At 41.7% G+C, this 18386-nt stretch overlaps 1 protein-coding gene across 7 annotated transcripts in view; it reads right to left on the reverse strand.

The window, feature by feature from the left end:
* The window catches only part of KCNT1 (potassium sodium-activated channel subfamily T member 1), a 222431-nt gene that overhangs the window by 42094 nt on the left and 161951 nt on the right, over positions 1-18386 (reverse strand). For all 7 annotated transcript variants that reach the window (XM_043984853.1, XM_043984851.1, XM_043984850.1 and 4 more), the window contains 9 exons: positions 17540-17634; positions 16018-16198; positions 12665-12829; positions 12054-12190; positions 9087-9150; positions 8847-8955; positions 3953-4061; positions 3330-3479; positions 1946-2184 (listed from right to left, as the gene is read on the reverse strand). In XM_043984853.1, coding sequence (XP_043840788.1) covers positions 1946-2184; positions 3330-3479; positions 3953-4061; positions 8847-8955; positions 9087-9150; positions 12054-12190; positions 12665-12829; positions 16018-16198; positions 17540-17634 — 1249 coding nt within the window. The remainder of the gene's footprint in view (positions 1-1945; positions 2185-3329; positions 3480-3952; positions 4062-8846; positions 8956-9086; positions 9151-12053; positions 12191-12664; positions 12830-16017; positions 16199-17539; positions 17635-18386) is intronic.

The raw sequence follows: 18386 nt of genomic DNA on the forward strand, positions 1-18386 counted from the left end.
ACTCTACCCAAATAGCCAGAGAGCCAGCTTCTCAGTGCTCAGTCCCAAGGCTGTGTCCATTCAGCCCAGAAAGCACTAGTGTGGTGGCCAGCAGGCCAGCGTTGCCATGGAAGAATCTGTCCCTCTTTGCCGGACACAATTCTGTTTCTTGGAAGCCAATTTGGGAAGCTCCCTGATGGGAAGCATAATTGTGTATAATGTGTACCTAATTGGGACAGAACATGGGCAGCTGCTCCCCTCCTGCCTCTGTTCCAGGGGCTGATGGCTCCAGGCCATATTGACAAGCACATAAAGTGTTGGAGTGGAGGAGGGTAGTGAGATAGCAAGCATGGATCCAGGCTTGGACCAGCAGGCACACAGAGCCCATCTAATATCAAGAAATTCTATCCCTCGATGTTCTTTCAGGAACCAGGAAGAAGAGGATGTGAAACCCTTCTTGGTGGCCTCTGGACTCTACCTATCAACTCCAGTCCTTCCTGAACAGTGTCCACTGCCAGACTGATCTTTGCCCAACACAGCTTTCATTTGGTCACTCCAAAGGCCTTTGTGGAGTTTTCATTATCTGCAGGAGAACCAGGGTGGTGTACTAGGAACAACATTGGACTGGGAATAGAAGGACTTGCTTTCTTCTATCAGTTTTGGCACTGACTTGCTATGTGACTTTGAGCAAGTCACTTCCCATTTCTGGGCCATGTTTTCTCCATTTGTAAAATGGGAGGTTTGGATTACATGGTTTCTCATAGCCCTTTCAGCTCTGACTTTCTATATTATGACCCGTTTGGAAGTAGTTTGGTTGGTAAGGGAGTAGGCAGTAAAACTAATGGTTAAGATGATATTTTTGCGTAATCTATAGCATTCAGTAATCTTTATCCCTTCTCTACTGTCATGGAAGGGCAAGAATTGGCTGGTATTCTCCTCATTGGTGCTGATGGGGTACAGAGGGAAGAGTCCTAGACTTAGGGTTAAGTCTAACCTGTTCTACCACCTAAGAGCTGTGTGACCAAGGGAAGTGATTTCCCCTCCACACCTCCATTTCCTTTACAATGCTATATGTACATATGTGTGTGTGTGTGTGTATGCATATACGTGCGTGCACACATACACACATCCGTGCAAACATGAGATGATCTCTGGAATCCTTTAAGGTCTCACATTTTATGATTCTCTTCTGATAGCTGTGAAGAACAATTTCTGAAAATAAACAAAACAAACTAAATCCAAGTCCTTCCATTTTTTTCCTCATTAAAAAATTACTGATGTTTTTTTTTTTTTCTCTCTTGAACAGATTCCATTTTGTAGATTGGGCCCAGATTTACTTACTATCAAAACCAAACTCCCCAGGCAGCTTCAACATTGTTCTTGTTATGCATGAAATGATTGTTATGGCTACATGTGGAGAATTGTTAAGATTTAAACATTGATGCATAAGCCACTCCAAAACCCTGGCACTAGAAGTAAGAGTCATTCCTCATAGCAACTATGTGATGTTAAGTAGTACAATCATTATTATTATTTTTATAGATGACAAAACCGAGGGTCAATAGGTGTGGAGGTGAAGGGACTTGTCCAGGGTCACATAGCTAGTAGGTAGTAGAACCAAGATCTCTGACTCCAAGTATAGATCCCCCCCCCCCATTTTACTAAGCTATAGGAATTGCCCTCATTAGTCACTCAAAGTCAATTTGTGAGATTTCCCAGAGGTCTTTGCATTTTAACAAGAGACTGGCTAGGCCTCAACACAAAAGAATAAATCCTTAATGGTAAAGTTTCAGATACTGTGGGAGACTTGGGTGGGAGAGCAATTTGGGAACCTGGGGGCCTTTTGAATGCTCTGTGCCTCACATTGTACATATGACTGCCTGTTTTGCCCAATTTAGAATCGGTTCTTCCCCTTTCTCCCCCTGACTTCAGGGAAATCCTTCTGGGAGTGGGGGGGTCCCCTCACCCATGGAAGCAATGATGCTATGCACTGGTAGCCGGGAGGGTCCATCATAGAGGCCTCGCCCTGAGGAGCCCTGCCTCTTCTGTTTTTCTTCCTGTTTGAAGATGAAGGCTGAGTTCTCCTCCTTGGTGATGTTGATATAGAAGCAGGTGTCAGAGGCGGCCATGATGTGCCGTGGGCCCGGGTTCAGCAAGATGCTTTTATTCTCCTCCCGCTTCAGCCCGATCAGGCACACACCATATCTAGGGCAGACACAATAGTAGGCACTCAAGGCCAACCTCATAAAGAGGGCGCTTGCTTTTCCATCCCCACTCCCCTCCTCTCCGCAGGGCTCAAAATGCTACTTGAAAACTCAGCTTTCTCTGGCACTCATTCTCCTAATGGAGGGACAGACAAAAAAAACCCTAGGGAGCTTTTCTTTCTTTCTGAGATTCTCATTTAGAGGAAAATCGTTCTTTTCTTTATGCTGCATGCTCTTGAGTCACTCGTGATTTCTCTAGTCAAGGCTGAAGGACTGGATTTTCCAGATAATAACGGAAATCATAGCAAAGCAATGACAATGACAAGAGCAGAAGAGCATCCAGCCAGTGACTTAAGGTTTGTAGATATCAGTGCTGGGATTCAACCCCAAGTGCAGGGACTGTAAGCAGAGGGCTCTCTCCCTGATGGTGGGAGGGCCATGGGGCTTGAAGTAGATGGGAAAATGTCATATGGAGCAGAGCAGACATGGGATGGCAGTCAGGAGAGCAAATTCCTGGTCTTGGCTTTGCCACTAAATCCTCACATGACCTTGGGCAAAGCCATTTCTTTTTTCTGGCCTTCAGTGCAGATGAGGTTGGCCAAGATGACCGCTATGATACCTTCCATTTCTGACATTCTAAGATTTCAGGATCCAAGATGTAGTCTTGGAAAAAAACATTATATTTGGTGTCAGGGGACCTGGGTTCCATTCCTGGCTCTGCTACTCACTATCTTCATGACCTTGGACAAGTCACTTAACCTTCTGTGCCTCAGTTTCCTCACCTATAAAGCAAAGTGGTTAGACTAGATGACCTTTAACATTTTTTTTCCAGCTATGATCCTAGGATTCCATGGGCTGCACTTTGCTCCCCTTCTCCTTCCCCACTCTTCAGCCCTATTTCAGAGCAGGGACAGTGGAAGGGATGAGTAAAGAAAATAAAGCAAGAGAGGAGAGGGTATGCAGCCTAAGACACCCTTCTTACTCTCGGTGCACGCGTGTGCGTGCACACCCACACACCCCCACACACCCCTGTGAAAACTCCTTTCAAGCACTGTCCCCTGCCTCAACCCCCTGGAGCTGGTGGCTATGACCACTTATTCCCTTACTTACCCCCCAACCCCCAGGGGACCCTGCCTCTCCTCTCACTTTTTGTGGGCGTGGAAGGCTGCATAGGTGAAGCTCTTGCCTTCATACTCCATGAAGAACTTGCTGTCTCCCATTCGGATATGATAAACTTCGTTTCCTGAGCATCGGCCATACATCCGCTGCCATTGCTCCGGTGAATCCTGACCTTCCCTAGGGACAAAGCCAGAGACCAGGCCTGCCCATTAAAGCTGCTCCAACATGCTGGGGACAGGAGGGATGGGTGTATGGGAGAGGGGCACACAGACAAGGCCCACAATAGATGGGAGTCAGCAGAAACCCACATCCCTGGGACTGATCTTACTCCATGAATGCCGCAATTTAAGGCAAAGCCTACCTACCCCCAGATATCTCTCTAGTCTCATTGACTCATTTATATCATTGGAGGATCATTTCATTTGTTAAGCCAGTCTGAAGAGGTCTCATCTAATCAGTGCTCATGTGCTGCTCTGCCAGCCCCCCAAATCCTGGGTCATTTTAGTGGACCAGAGACATACTTGGTGCTCCTGGCATTGACTCTGGTTCTTTTGATGAAGGTTACACTCTTTGAAAATAGCACTGAAAACATCCGCTTTAAAGAAAAAACCCTGAAGAAGGTTGAGCTGGAGGTAATTCTGGATACTCACTGTCCCCGGGACGTGTGGACCAGCAGGGTGATGAGCGTGGAGGTGGCTGGGCAAATGCAATTTAAGGCCAGCATGGCATATTTACACTCCTCTTCACACACAACATGGTCTGCATCAGAGAAGGGAAATGGTCAGCAGAGAAAGGCCTTGCCCCACCTGCTGGGAGTTACATCTCATCTAGAATTGGATCTCAGACTTTCAGAGCAATGGGAGTCCTTACAGGTCATCTTTTCCACTGTTCCACCCATTGCTTGTTTTGTTTTGTTTTTTGGTGAGGCAATTGGGGTTAAGTGACTTGCCCAGGGTCACACAGCTAGTAAGTGTCAAATGTCTGAGGATGGATTTGAACTCAGGTCCTCCTGAATCCAGGGCCGGTGCTCTATCCACTGCGCCACCTAGCTGCCCCTGTTCCACCCATTGCAAGAAACCCTTCTTGGACAGACAGCTATTTGGCTATATCTACAGTATCTTTCAGTATCTACACATGGTTATATCTACACTCTCTTGGACAGTTGGTTATCTAACCAACACATATAACTCCAGGGTTAGGGAGATACCCATATTCCAGGAGGCAACACATATTATTCTTCCATTATCCCTTCCTTCTTATTGCCTTTTGGTACCCTCCACACTCCAAAACTCTGATTTCTTTCCTCTTATAGAAAGACCCAAATATTGAGTGGACCAACATCTTCTCTTGGAGCACTGTTAACTGGATGTAACCATTGTTGAATGGGCTACTTTCTTACTAGGGGAACTCATTGGAAATGGCTTGTTGGTAGAAATCAACTTAGAAGCCACTGAGTCCAACTCTGATTTTGCAGACGAGGAACTGAGAGGTTAAATGACTTGAACAGAGTCACACAACTATTAATTGTCTGAGGTGAGATTTGAATTTAGGTCCTCCTCACTCCAAGTCCACTCCCCTCTCCTCTAGGTTGCTTTTTCTTCTGAGAGGCCAGAGCATGTTTGGGATACATAAAGGAGCAGCTTTTTGCTTTTTATCTTCACGCCAAGGCTTTCATCAGCTCTAAAGTAGCCTCAGAAGACTTGTGGGAATGTGTCTAGTCTCCTTAATAAGATTGTAAGTTCATTATTAACCATGTGATCATGGGCAAGCCCATAAGCTTTGTGCCTCATTTTCATCTGCAAAATGAAGAGGTCGGACTATACAATCTTTATGTTCCTTTTCAGCTTTAACATTCTTTGAAATTCTATGATTCTATTAGACAAATTAGTATATAGTGGTTGAAGGACAGGAGAGGATGGTAGAGACAAACTCTCATGAACTACATGTAACATGGAGAAGACAATTTTAATGCTTCTTCAACAAAGCATTCTCAGTTGAAATTACTAAACAAAAGAATGTGATACTGGGCAAAACCATTTCTACTCTCTGGGCCTATGTTTTCCTAGCTGTAAAATAAGGGAGTTGGAACCAGATAATCTCTCAGGTCCTTTTTAGCCCCAACATTCTAATTTCTAGCATCCCTTCTAGCCCTGACACTGATGTCCTATGATTCTGAGATACTTTAGTTTTATGGTTCTTGGAATCTAAGATGACAACCACTAGCTAGCTCTGTTATCGCTTTACCATCTGACTTGGGTCCTCTTAGAAATATGCACTTGACTAAATATATAGATTTGTATACCTATAATTGAGTATTTCCTTTTAGGATATAGAAATTTCAGAGCAATTATTATGTGTCCAATAAAAATCTCAAAATAATAATAACTTCCCTTCAAGGAATTCACATACCCTTTGTCCTTTCTAATGTACTTATCATGTATTAAATATATTATTGTTATTTGTGCATGTCTTCTGCTCTTACTAGACTATAAGCTCCATAGGGTAGGACACTACATCCTAGATAAACTTTATATCTTAACAAAACAAAATGGATAATTAAAAATAGGTATGTTGAATTAAATGTCAGCAAGCCTGGTTCATTTTTATTCACCACAAACAGTAACCTTTCTTCACACTGCTTGGGTGGAAACTGGGTTGCATGGTTAGACATTCGGGTTCTATTTGCAGTTTTATGACTGACTCATTCTGCGACTCATTTTTACCTCACTGTTGCTCAGCTTCTTTCTAAGATTCATATGCACTGATGTAAAATGAAGTAAGCAGAACCAGAAAAGCAATATGTACATCAAACAATCACACCTATTACATTGTTCATCAATATAAATGTGAAGAACAAAACTGAATGATATATAATTAGAATGGTCAAGTTTGGCCTTGGAGAAATATTGAAAAAATGCATCTCCTTCCCTTTCTTGAAGAAGTAGAGGACTACAGGTATGGAATAGTTTATATATTGTCAGACACAATTGATGGGTTGGTTTGTTTTTATGGATTGCTTAATTTTTCTTTTTTTGTTGAAAGAGATGACTTGCTGGGTAGAGGATAAGGGATACACACACATTTATACATATATTCAGAATCAGAAATGATGTAAAAACAAAATACACCAATAGGTATTTTTAAAAGAAGAAATATTCATCTGAATCCCAGGATGTTTCTTGTTTTTGTTTTTAATTTTTTGATGTCTTGTTGTTAGATCACTTTCACTTCTAAATATGTTCCTCATTTCCATGCTTAAAGAGTTATATAGCAAATCATAGAAAAAGAAAGAAAATTAAAAACAAAAGCAGTCCCAGAAAACTAACCAATACCAATCAAGTATGACAGTATATGCAATGTTTTATACCCATAGTTTCCCGTTTCTGCAAAGAAATGAAGGAGGAATATTTTCTCTTTTCTTCTTTGGGAACAAGATTGATCATAATCATTATACAGTGTTCAGTTGTTATTGTTTCTATTTACATTATTGTAGTCTCTGTGTTTGCTGTTTACTTGTGTCTGCTTACTTTAATTTGCATCAATCTATGTAAGTCTTCCCAAACCTCTTTGAACTCTTCATATTCTGAATTTCTTACAGTATAGTAATATTCCATCACATTCATGTACCACTATTTGTATAGCCATCCTACAGTTGATAGAACAGATATCTTTTCAAAAGACAAATCACTTTTCTCCTTCCTCTATTGAGGACCTCACTGTTGGTCTTTGGTTGTTTCAGTCATGTCTGACTTTTTTTTTTGGCAAGGCAATTGGGGTTAAGTGACTTGCCCAGGGTCACACAGCTAGCAAGTGTTAAATGTCTGAGGTCGAATTTGAACTCAGGTCCTCCTGAATCCAGGGCCTGTCCTCTATCCCACTGCGCCACCTAGCTGCCCCTATGTCTGACTCTTTGTTAATGCCAAAGACACTGGAGTGGTTTGCATTTCCTTCTCCAGCTCATTTACAGATGAAAAAACGGAGGCAAATAGGGTTAAGTGAGTTGGCTAGAGTCACATACATAGTAAGTGTCCGAGGCCAGATTTGAACTCAGGAAGAATCTTCTACACGCTAGGCCCAGCATTCTATCCACTGCGCCATCTAGCTGCCCAAAGTTGATCTTTGTTTTGTCCCTAAAATGCTAGTCATTAAAGGACCAAAATGCCTACACAAAATGCCATGTCATAATTGGAAGTTGCAGGGCATGGAGCCCCAAGGCCTGTACTAGAGCGAGGACCTAATATAATCAAAGTTATGATTTCTAGAGTACTCTCAGGTGTGCAAAGTGCTTTACTCACAGCAACCCCAGGTAAGAGGTAATGCAAGTACCCTAACCCCATTTTACTGATGAGGCATCTAAATGCTATCTAAATGCTTTATCATCATCTTCTTCTTCATCATAAACATCAAGGCATGGAGGTTACCTGGATTCTTGAGAGATATACTAGCAGAGGGTAACCTCTGTTATGTTCCTCCTAGCTGAAAAGACTTTGTGTACAGTCCCAGTGATAAGCTGTATGATTTCCTATGTTGTTCAAATGTCTCCTTTTGCAGAAGTCCTTTCCAGCAGTCCCCCCAGCTATTAGTGACATCCTCTCTAAGGTTATCTTATTTCTACTTTGTATGCATTTTGTATATACCTATTTGTGTTTATGTTGTCTCTACTGGGGTGTTAGCTTCTTAAGGGCTTTCTTTGTATCCCCAGCTTTTAACATGGTACCTAGCACACAGCAAGCACTTAATACATATTTTTAGATTGGTTGATCAGCTTGGGCAATGTGCAAAGGGGCTCATCTCCAGGTTGACTGAAGAATTATGGATTTTCAGCCACAGAAATTCCCTAAGATCTTCTTCTCAAGTTGTAAAGGGATAGTAATCTGTTAGAGTGGATGGAGGGATTGTAGAATCTATCCATACTGAAATATTGAGAATTGACCATTAAGTTAGACTATTGATTCCTACTGATCATGAGGGAATTTTTTTTCTACATGAACCTTTCCCAATCTGTGTTTACACAATTGATTGTTTAAACCCCCAATTCAAGGGATTTGCACAGTGAATTCTGCCTTTCAAAAACACTTTCATCTATGTTCTTTTGTGACTCTCATAACAATCTGTTCAAGTGGGATGAGCCAAGGTGTGATAATCCTTGCTTTACAGAGAAGGAAACTGAGACCCAGAGAAGAGAGGTGATTACCCCAAATCATAGGCAAGTTAGTGAGGAAGCCAGGATTAGAACTCTAGTATTATGAGTCCCAACCCAAATTTTCTCCCTTGCCATGATACTAGACTGCCATGTGGCTGATGACACCTCTTTCTTAACACAAATGCTATGGGACATTCATGGAGACACACACAATTTATCCTGTATGAAACTTGTTTGTACATAATTGTCTGCATGTTGTCTCTCCCATTAGACTGAACTTCCTGAGGGCAATGATTATCTTTCCCCCAATGTTTGGCATAGTGCCTAGCAAGGTGTTTAATGAATATTTATTAACTAATCGACAGACACATTCAATCTTTCAACTAGTAACCAAAACTTACCAGCAAATTTGACATGAAACTTATTCTCTGGTTTCAAAATCTGAACATAGAGGGGACAATTGGGAGCAAAATCCTTTACTGCCCAGGCTCTCAGGATGGTCTGGTGGTCCTAGGGGAGAGAATGCTGTTTAGCTTCCCAACCACCTGTGCCCTCTCCTAGAGAGCACGCACCCAGCCCAGTCCAGCCCTATTTCCAAGAGCCATTGTTGATGCCAGTAATTACAGAATTGAGGTGCTTACCGCTGCTGTTCGGTCCACCTCATTCCTACTGCTGAGGATAAAGCAAGCCTCACCATTATCCATCCTGGAAAAAAAGAATGACCTATTAGCTTTCAATCCATGGAATCTCAAGTCAGCAGGCATTTCCTGAGCAACTACCTTGTGTCCAGCCCTGTGATAGGCCGCTGGGAGAACAAGGAGAAGACACCATTCCTGCCTTCGAGGGGCTGACAGGCTGGTTGGGGAAGCAGAGTTCACATGTGTGGAACAATGATAAAATAAGACAACACAGAATATAGCATGCATTATAGACTGTAAGCACATTACAAGCTCACAGATAGAAGAAAGCTCCCTGTGGGCTATATAGTAGACTCACAGAATATATCATGTCTGACTACAAAAGACCTTAGATATAATCTAGTCTAATTTCCTCATTTTGTGGGAGGAAACTGAGGCTCAGAGAGGGCAAAAAAACTTGGCTAAAGTCATGCAGTGAGTTAGTAGTAGAAATGGGTCTACAAAATCACAGAAAATCAGAGTTGGAAGGGAGGGACCTCATTTAGTCCAATCATACTTAAAAAAGAGTTTTCTCTATAATATCCCCAATGAGCCATCATCCATTCCAGAACCCATGGTTCTCTTTCCATTGTACTGCCCTACCTTCAGGACTTACATGCCTGAATTAGAGATGTGTCAAGACAGCCATTCTGTTGCAGTGTGGGTAGAATGGAATACGAGTAGAACAAGTGACTTTATCTAAGTGAGGAATAGGAAGAGAAGACTTCTCAGAGGAGGTGAGATGTGAAAATCTCGACTAAGATAATTAATTTTAGAACTGCTAATTGCCAGCTACATGTTTGTTGACTATGCTGACAAAGAGCATGAATTCATAGCATACTGACCTCTCCTTCAAGAATAATGTCACTATTTAGAGGCATGGGGGACCTTTTTCTAAGCCTCCATTTCATTTCAGGGTAATCAGTCAAATATGCTACAAAACCAGAGCATCCTAGGGACAGCTAGGTGGCACAGTGGATAGAGCACTGGCCCTGGATTCAGGAGGACCTGAATTCAAATCGGCCTCAGACACTTGACACTTACTAGCTGTGTGACCCTAGGCAAGTCACTTAACCCCAATTGCCTCACACAAAAACCCAAAACCCAAAACCAAAAAAAACCCCAGAGCATCCTTTTTCTACTTCCCCATGTTTTTACTTCCTTAGTTACAACTAACATATGCAACTTGTGGCCAAGAACCAAATCTCCGGGGTTTGCATGGAGCTAGTACAGTATTGGGGGGATTCTCAACCATCCTACAACAGGCCAACAACCTCAGTTTGACTCATTTTGTCCCTATCCAGGGTTTCCCCTGAAAATATCTAGCTCATATTTTATTTTTTGTAGAGATAAAAAGAGAGAAAGAGTCCCTTAGCCTTCATGCAAGTACATAGGCTAATAACACATCAAATATAAACAGGCTTTATTTTACATGACAGAAAACTTAAAATTCAAAGAACTAGCAACTGAGTCAAGTCCACAAATAATCAAAACAACCCAGTTTTTTTCCTCAGGGGTTTTTTCCAGGACTTTCTGAGGGCCCTAGATAGTATTTCAGACTTATCTTAGTAACCTGGGATTTGAGATTGAATCATTTGACTTTCAAGATGATGGTACTAACCCACACCACTAAATTCTGTCTTTGTGAGGGGAAGTTGTTATTATTTAGTCATTTACAACTCTTTGTGGCCCCTTTTTGGGGTTTTCTTGGCAAAGATATTAGAGTGGTTTGCCATTTCCTTCTCCAGCTCATTTTACAGATGAGGAAACTGAGGCAAGCAGGGTTCAGTGACTTGCCCAGGATCACACAGCTAATAAGTTGCCTGAGGCCAGATTTGGACTCAGAAGGATGAATCTTTCTGACTCTAGGCCCAGCCCTCTATCCACTGTGCCACCTAGCTGTCTGTGCGAAGGCAAACAGGTACACAGAATTTTTTGCACTCTCATCCAGGTCACCTGATGATTAATAGCATTCGTGAGATAGTTGAATGGGGTCTGGCTTAGTCTGTGACCAGAGTTAAAAATTAGTCTGTCACTAGGGCTAGGGGCCCAGTCTGTAGTTATAGTTAGCAAGTCATTATGGCTGAGGTCCAGGTTCAGTGAGTGGCCATGGCCAGTGGGCAGTCTGTGGCTGGCCCCTCAAAAGCAAATACACTGATATAATTCTCACTGATTGATCCACCCATTACATTCTCAATAGAAGCCAGAAATATGGTCTGTTTATTGTTTAATTTTCCTCAGCCTACACATACCTCACTCAGTTGGTCATAACAGATTTGATTTATGAATCATTCACTTCTCTAAAGGAGGGTTCTCCCATGACAAAGGTGCCTTGCAGAGACTGGGATTACAGTAAGAACTTTCGTGGTCATGACTAGCATCACATTTTAGGGGTCCTGTAGAGCCCATGTGGGAGAGGATGCTGATGGAGGGTAAATTAAGACCTTTGTGTGTGCCCAGGAAATGCCAAGGACCACAAGATAAAGCCAATTTCAGGTTATCTATGTATGGATTACCCAGGGTGGGGATTTTGGGGCTTCTTCTGGCTTCCTTCCAGCTTCCCAGCAGGCCATATGCCTCAACCTTTTTGTCAGTGAGTCAGTATAGAATTTGTATTATTTTTTCATACATCATTGTCATTAGAAAGAAAAAAGTGGTGTCAAAACACAATAGAACATTTATCATGCCAAAAATGATACCTTTGGGAATATCTGTGCCGTTATTCCCTTTAGCTACCACAGATGATCAAGGGTTAAATATATATACCCAGGACTTCAATGGTTAAAAAGCCCTAAATTAAACCAGTTTAAATGTAGATGTCGCTTTCTTCTGGTAGTAATTATGGTGTTGGAAGGTAGGAGGAGACAAATGTTTACTTGCCCCCACTCCAAGAGACTTCCCTTCTTCCCATAGACCTGCTTCTGCACTCACTTGGCTCTCATGAGATCTTGATCCTTCAGAGCTGAACCCTGGAGATAGATCACCCTCTGAGACCATAGAGGGATCTGTAGAACCCGGCGCACTTGAATGTCCATCTCTGTTGGGCAAAGGATCACCACATAATAGTCCTGCAACAAGAAATTCATCTGGGTCCCTTATTCATGCAGAGGGAGCAACATGTGAATAATAGCATGACTTTGGAGTTCTTAAAAATGCATGAATTAGAATCTAGAGCCCAACTTGTTCAACCTCTCACTTTCAACATTTGAAAAAACTAAACTAGGGCCCACAGAGTTTAGGTGACTTGTCCAGGGTCACATAGTTACTTGATTTTCACAACATCACTCTGCTTTAGGTAAAGTAAATAGGAGACTTATGGTATTATATTCATTGAGTGGATGCAGAAACTGAGGCCCTAAGAGAAATCATAGAGTCTTACAATATTAGAAGTAGAAGAAGGTAGGATAGAGAGCAGCTGTGTTCTCATCCTGCGCCTGTAGGAATCCTTGTGATGGTCCCCTCCAGGCTTCTAAGAGCAGCATTACCTCTGTCTTTAATCCTGCTAAGGACACAGACAGACTCTGAACAAGGCCAGTCATTACCTGGAGGCGAGGGTGAGCATAGAATTCATTCAGGAAGTCCATGAGGAGGTCAATCTTGAGAGAGCTGACACAAAGGACGACATGTTTCTCTGTCTGGGCTCGGTGGCGGCTGTAATTACCCCCAGACTTTTGTCGCTCCATCCAGAGGTAGACAAGCTCCTCAAACTACAAGGAAGCAAACCAGTCTGAATGCCAGAAAGACCTAATACTTTATGTACAAGGCTTCAGTGGGGAGACTGGTACTTGGATTGGGCCTTGGAGGATGTAATAGGTAGAGAACAAGGATGAGATTTCAGGAGAACATAAGCTTTTTGTGGGAAGGGATTGTGATTTTTTGTCTTTGTCTCCTCATTGCCTAATACAGTGTGTGGTATACAGTAGATACTAAATAATTGCTCATTGAACTGAATTTGGTTTTACCCTTACATCCACAACTCTCAAATCTATCCTCTTTTTTCCCCCACTTACATAGCCACTGCCCTTATTTGAGGCCCTTATTGTTTCGTCACTAGACTATTGTGACAATCTCTTAATTGGTCTTTTTGCTTCCAGGCTCTCCCCTCTCCAAGCCATTCTCCACACAGCAGCCAAATTATATTGTTACGATACAGATCATTGGTCTGCTTAAAAACCTTCGGTGGTTTTCTGTTGTCTCTAGCATAAAGTATCAACTCCTCATTCAGGCTGTTAAGGCCTCTTCTATTTGGCTTCCACCAACCTTTCCTAATTTACTTTATGCTACACATTTTCATGGATTACCATCTTCCATCCACACCAGCCATTCCTCAGACCTGAAACTACACCTTCCATCTTCTTGTCTGTGCCCAGGTTATCCCTGCCCCCAAGGAACAGACTGCAGGGACATTTTGTGTTGTTTAGGTAACCCTGTTGTCTAGCCCAGTGCTTTTAACACAATTAACTGCTTATTCAATGTTTATTGAACTCAGTTGAATCAAGGGAAGAATAGTGTGAGGATAAATGTTGGGGGAAGAATGGAGAGGGCACACATGAAAGGAAGATCAGTGGAGCCCTTAATTTTCATTTACCATAAGTAGGTGCCTAAAATACAGTATACTAAAAAAAGGGAGAGGGAACAAGAATTGAGTGGATGACCATTGGTTGGAGAAATTGTAGAACGGACTTTGGGCCAACAATTGGTTGGACTAAGTGACTGTAAATACCCTTCCAGCCCTGAGATTCTGCTATTCTGTGAATATAATATACGGAGATGAGGTCTAAGCCTAAAAGAGGTGTGTTATCCATCCTATTTATGTAACATTTCATAGTTTTAGTTGATCATCATAAGACACTACGAGGGCAGCCAGTCAGTTAAAAAACATTTATTAAGTACCTACTAAATGGAAGGCATTGTGCTGAATACTGGGGATACAAAGAAAGGCAAAAAACAGTCCCTATTCTCAAGGAGCTCACAGTCTAATGGAAGAGACAGCAGGCTATATATATATGATTTGTTGGAGATAATCAAGAGATGAAAGACACTGGAATTAAAGGAGATCAAAAAAGTCTTCCTACAGAAGCTGGGATTTTAGCTAGAAATTTGGAGGAAGCCAGGGAAGTCAGGAGGAGGGCAGGCCAGGTATTACTATCCCAATTTTAAAGATAAGGAGAGCAAGATTGAGAGAGGTAAAGGGTCCAAGCTTGTACAAGGAGTAAATGGCAGAGCTAGGATGAAAAAACCAAGTCTTCTGATTGACCCAATCACAGAATCACAGAATGTTAGAGTTGGGAGAGAAATTACAGACCATTTTGCAGAAGAAGAAACTGAGACACAGGGACTTGAAGTGGATCACCTAACGTCATTTAACTGGCAAGTGACAGAGTTCGGACTCAACCTAGTTCTGTCTTTTTGGTCCTGCAGCTTGTCATGATGTTTGGTACAAACTAGGCACTTAATAAATGCTTGTCAATTGACAGATGGAATCTGACTCCCAATTCAGGGCTCTTTCCATGCTACGTAGCCTTCTGATAAACAAGGTGTGTTTAGTAGATAACTTAAACTCATCACATTCAAAACTGAACTCATTGTCTTTTTCTCCAAGCCCTCCTCTCTTCCTACCTTTGCTTTACTGTCAAGGGTAGCACCATCTTTCCAGTCACCAGGCTGGCTTCATCCTTGATGTCTCACTCTCTCTTACCTCATTCCTGCTTCTCCCATCCATTCTGTTGCCAAGTCCAATCCATTTTACCTTCACAGCCTCTCTCATATACATCTTCTTCTCCATGACATTGTTACCAGCCTGACACTGCCACCAGCGTGCTGTAGGTCTCCCTTATCTCTTTCTTGGACAATTGCAATATCATAATAGCTGGTTTCCCTTCTTCAAGTCTCTCCCCACTCCAACCTAGCTTCCACACAGTTGTCAAATTGATCTTTCTAAAAGCATAGGTCTATGTTACCCCCGCCCCAATTCTTTCTCTCCCACTTGATAAACCCTAATGGTTTCTTATTACCTCCAAGATCAAATCTAAAGCCATTTGTTTGGCTTCCTAACCTGGCCCCCTCTTACCTTTCCAGTCTTCTTACACTTTGCTTTTCTTCCTGTACGTCACAGTCCAGTGACACTGGCCTCCTTGTTGTTCCTTGTACAAGACATTCCATCTCTCAAATCCAAGGATTTTCATGGGCTGTCCCTCATGCCTGCAATCCTCTTCCTTTTCATTTTTGTCTCCTGGTTTCACTGGCTTCCTTCACATCCCAGATAAAACCTCATCTTCCAAAATAAATCTATCCTGATCCTCCTTAATACTAGTGCTATCATATATATATATATATATGTATATGTATATGTATATGTGTATGTGTATGTGTATGTGTATGTGTATGTGTATGTGTATGTGTATATATATGTGTATATATATATATATATATATATATATATCTTGTTTGTACTTTATTGTTCCCCCATTGATGTTTTCCCCATCAGACTGTGAAATCCTTGAGAGAAGGGACTTTTTTGTCATTCTTTGTGTCTCCAAAGCTTAGTACAGTGTTAGGCATATTTTTTATTCTTATTATTCAGTTAATTTTTAGGTGTTTCTGACTCTTCATGACTCCATTTTGTGTTTTTATTTTGGCAAAGATACTGGAGTGGTTTGCCTTTTCCTTCTCCAGCTCATTGTACAGATGAGGAAACAGGCAAATAGGGTTAAGTGATTTGCCCAGGGACACACCAGCTAGTAAGTGTCTGAAGTTGGACTTGAACTCTGGAAGAGGAGTCTTCCTGACTCGGGGCTAGCACTCTAGCCACTGTACCATAGTAGGTGCTTAATAAATGCTTGTTCACTTGACTAGTTAAGCATAAGAATATGTCCCCTTTAGGTGGGGAACTTACCTGGAGTGGGAGCACAACTAAGGCCACACAGATCATGATGACCACCAGGAGCTGAGATGGCCAGATTTTGGGGGTTACATCTCCATAGCCCACAGTGGAGAAGGTGACAATGCAGAAATAAAAAGACTTGAGGAGAGAAAGGTTGTCACCCGCTCTCTCTAGGTGCTGAATACCACAGGTCCTATAAAGATTAAGTAGAGGATGAAAGTAGACTTGGAAGTAGAGTGGAACCAAGGGACAAATTCTCACATGTAACCACCAATAGGAACCAGCCTGAACAAGTCCCTGTCTGTCCTCTGGGTTCCAGATAATACTTGTAGAGATTATGGCATTTAGAGCTGGAATGACGTCTGGAAGTCATGTAGTCCAGCTACTTTTTTTTTTTTTTTTTACAGATGTGAAACTAAACACCTGAGCTGTTAAATGACTTGCCCAAAGTCACACAAATAGTGAGAAGTCTAGTGCAAGCAAAGGAAACCTCCAGAAAACTGCATCAGTTCATGCTAATTTTGGAGGTACATGGTTAACAGAGTTCAGGAAGAATAAGGCTCAGTGCTTTTCAGAAACTTTTAAGCATTCTAAGGAAAAGATCAGTCTTTTGAAGTTAGCACACATACAGCTTATTTACAGTGCTATAACTAAAGTGTTTTTCTAGGTGGCTATGACTTTAAAAAACCTAGATTCATTTAGGAAATTTGTTCGCCTATCTCTTTCCAGCTAAAAGGTGCTATAAAATTAAACTTTAGTAATTGACCTCTCTGAACTGGGCTTGGAAACAGAAGAGACTTGGAGAAAATGCCTAGAGGAAAAGAGTGTGGACTGGCAGTCAGAGCACAGGAGTTTGAATCATGTCTCTGACCGTTATCATCTCAGGAACTGTGGGTAATGCTGTTCTGACAGCCCCAAACTGGACCTCATTTTTTCTCCTCTAAAATAGGGAAGGGGTAAGTAGATAATCCCTAAGATACAGTCTATCCCTACCTCCTATGATTGATGTGATCCTTTTGCTTATGTCAGACACAGTAAGAAAGATTCATGGTCTGTAACAAATAAGAAACTGAGGGTACTGCCAATGGCTGGATGTATGCTCTATACTCCTTGTCATTAGCCTTTCTGCCATGCTACCCCACTACCCCCTTGATTTTGCAGATGAGGAAACATCCCAGAGAGGCTAAGTGATTTGCCTAAGGTCATCATGCAGCTAGCAAGTAACAGCTGGTATTTGAAACTAGGTCCTTTGATACGGGTCAGTTAGGATTAGACCCAGGACTCTTTTTAATATATTATGCTATCTTAGTCTAAATAGTAAAAGTAAAATGTATCAGATCCCAATTTCAACAGTTTAGCAATTTTCTTGCTTCTTCCCCTCCACCTGCCTTACTCCAGATAAGCACCTGATAAATGGAAGAGGTTTTAATGGTGATAGAAGGGCTAGAACAAGTCACAAACCCATACATGATTGATATCATTCCTCAGATCTGCACAGGACTCAGCCAAGGGTCAAACTCCAAGAGATACTTACCCAGTAAAAAGGAGGCACAAGAGGGTACAGAAGAGGATCAGAACTTGGTTAAACATGGCAGACTGTGTCCTTAGGATGGCCCTGTGGAAGTCGTTCTGTAGAAAGACAAGGCTGCCATAAGAATGAGGCAGAAAAAAGGAACGTGACAGCTCAGTCTGGTTTAACTTGTATTTATTGAATTCAGTGTGCTTAGTAAGGAACTGTGGGTAGAACAGAAGGGAAAAGAGAACCCTCTCTGTCCTTGGGGAGTTCACAGTTTGATTCATAGATGGGACTTATAGACAAGCCACTTAGAGGACAATATAAATAAAGGAGAATGGAATTAAGTGCTAGACTGATATAATTTAATTAATAAATAAATTAATTAAATAAATTAATTATTAAATTAATAAATAAATTAAATAAATTAATAAATAAATAAATAAATTAATAAATTAATAAATAAAATAATAAATAAATTAATTAAGTCCCAAAGCACAGGGCAAGCAGCAAGTGTTACAGGACCACAGGGATCATTAAAGGCTTGAGTACTCTAGGATGACTACATGGAGGAGGATATCCGTGAACCAGACCCTAAAATGGGGAGGATTTGGATATATGACAAGGAAAGGGCATTTCAGATAGGATGACACTCACACCCACAGATACATTACACATGCAGAGTTATAGAGCTACAGGTATAGGCACACCCACAGTTCTCTAAGATACACATGGCCATGCCCACACAAAGAAAGCTGCACAGAGCCACAAACAGGTTTTCAGAGAAAGTCTCACATTCAGACACACAAAGTTGGAATAAACCAACTGGCTATTTTGAAAACAAATGATTAATAATAACTGGCTAGGG

This window comes from Dromiciops gliroides, chromosome 2 (genome assembly GCF_019393635.1).
Source record: "Dromiciops gliroides isolate mDroGli1 chromosome 2, mDroGli1.pri, whole genome shotgun sequence".
NCBI classification, from domain to species: domain Eukaryota; kingdom Metazoa; phylum Chordata; class Mammalia; order Microbiotheria; family Microbiotheriidae; genus Dromiciops; species Dromiciops gliroides.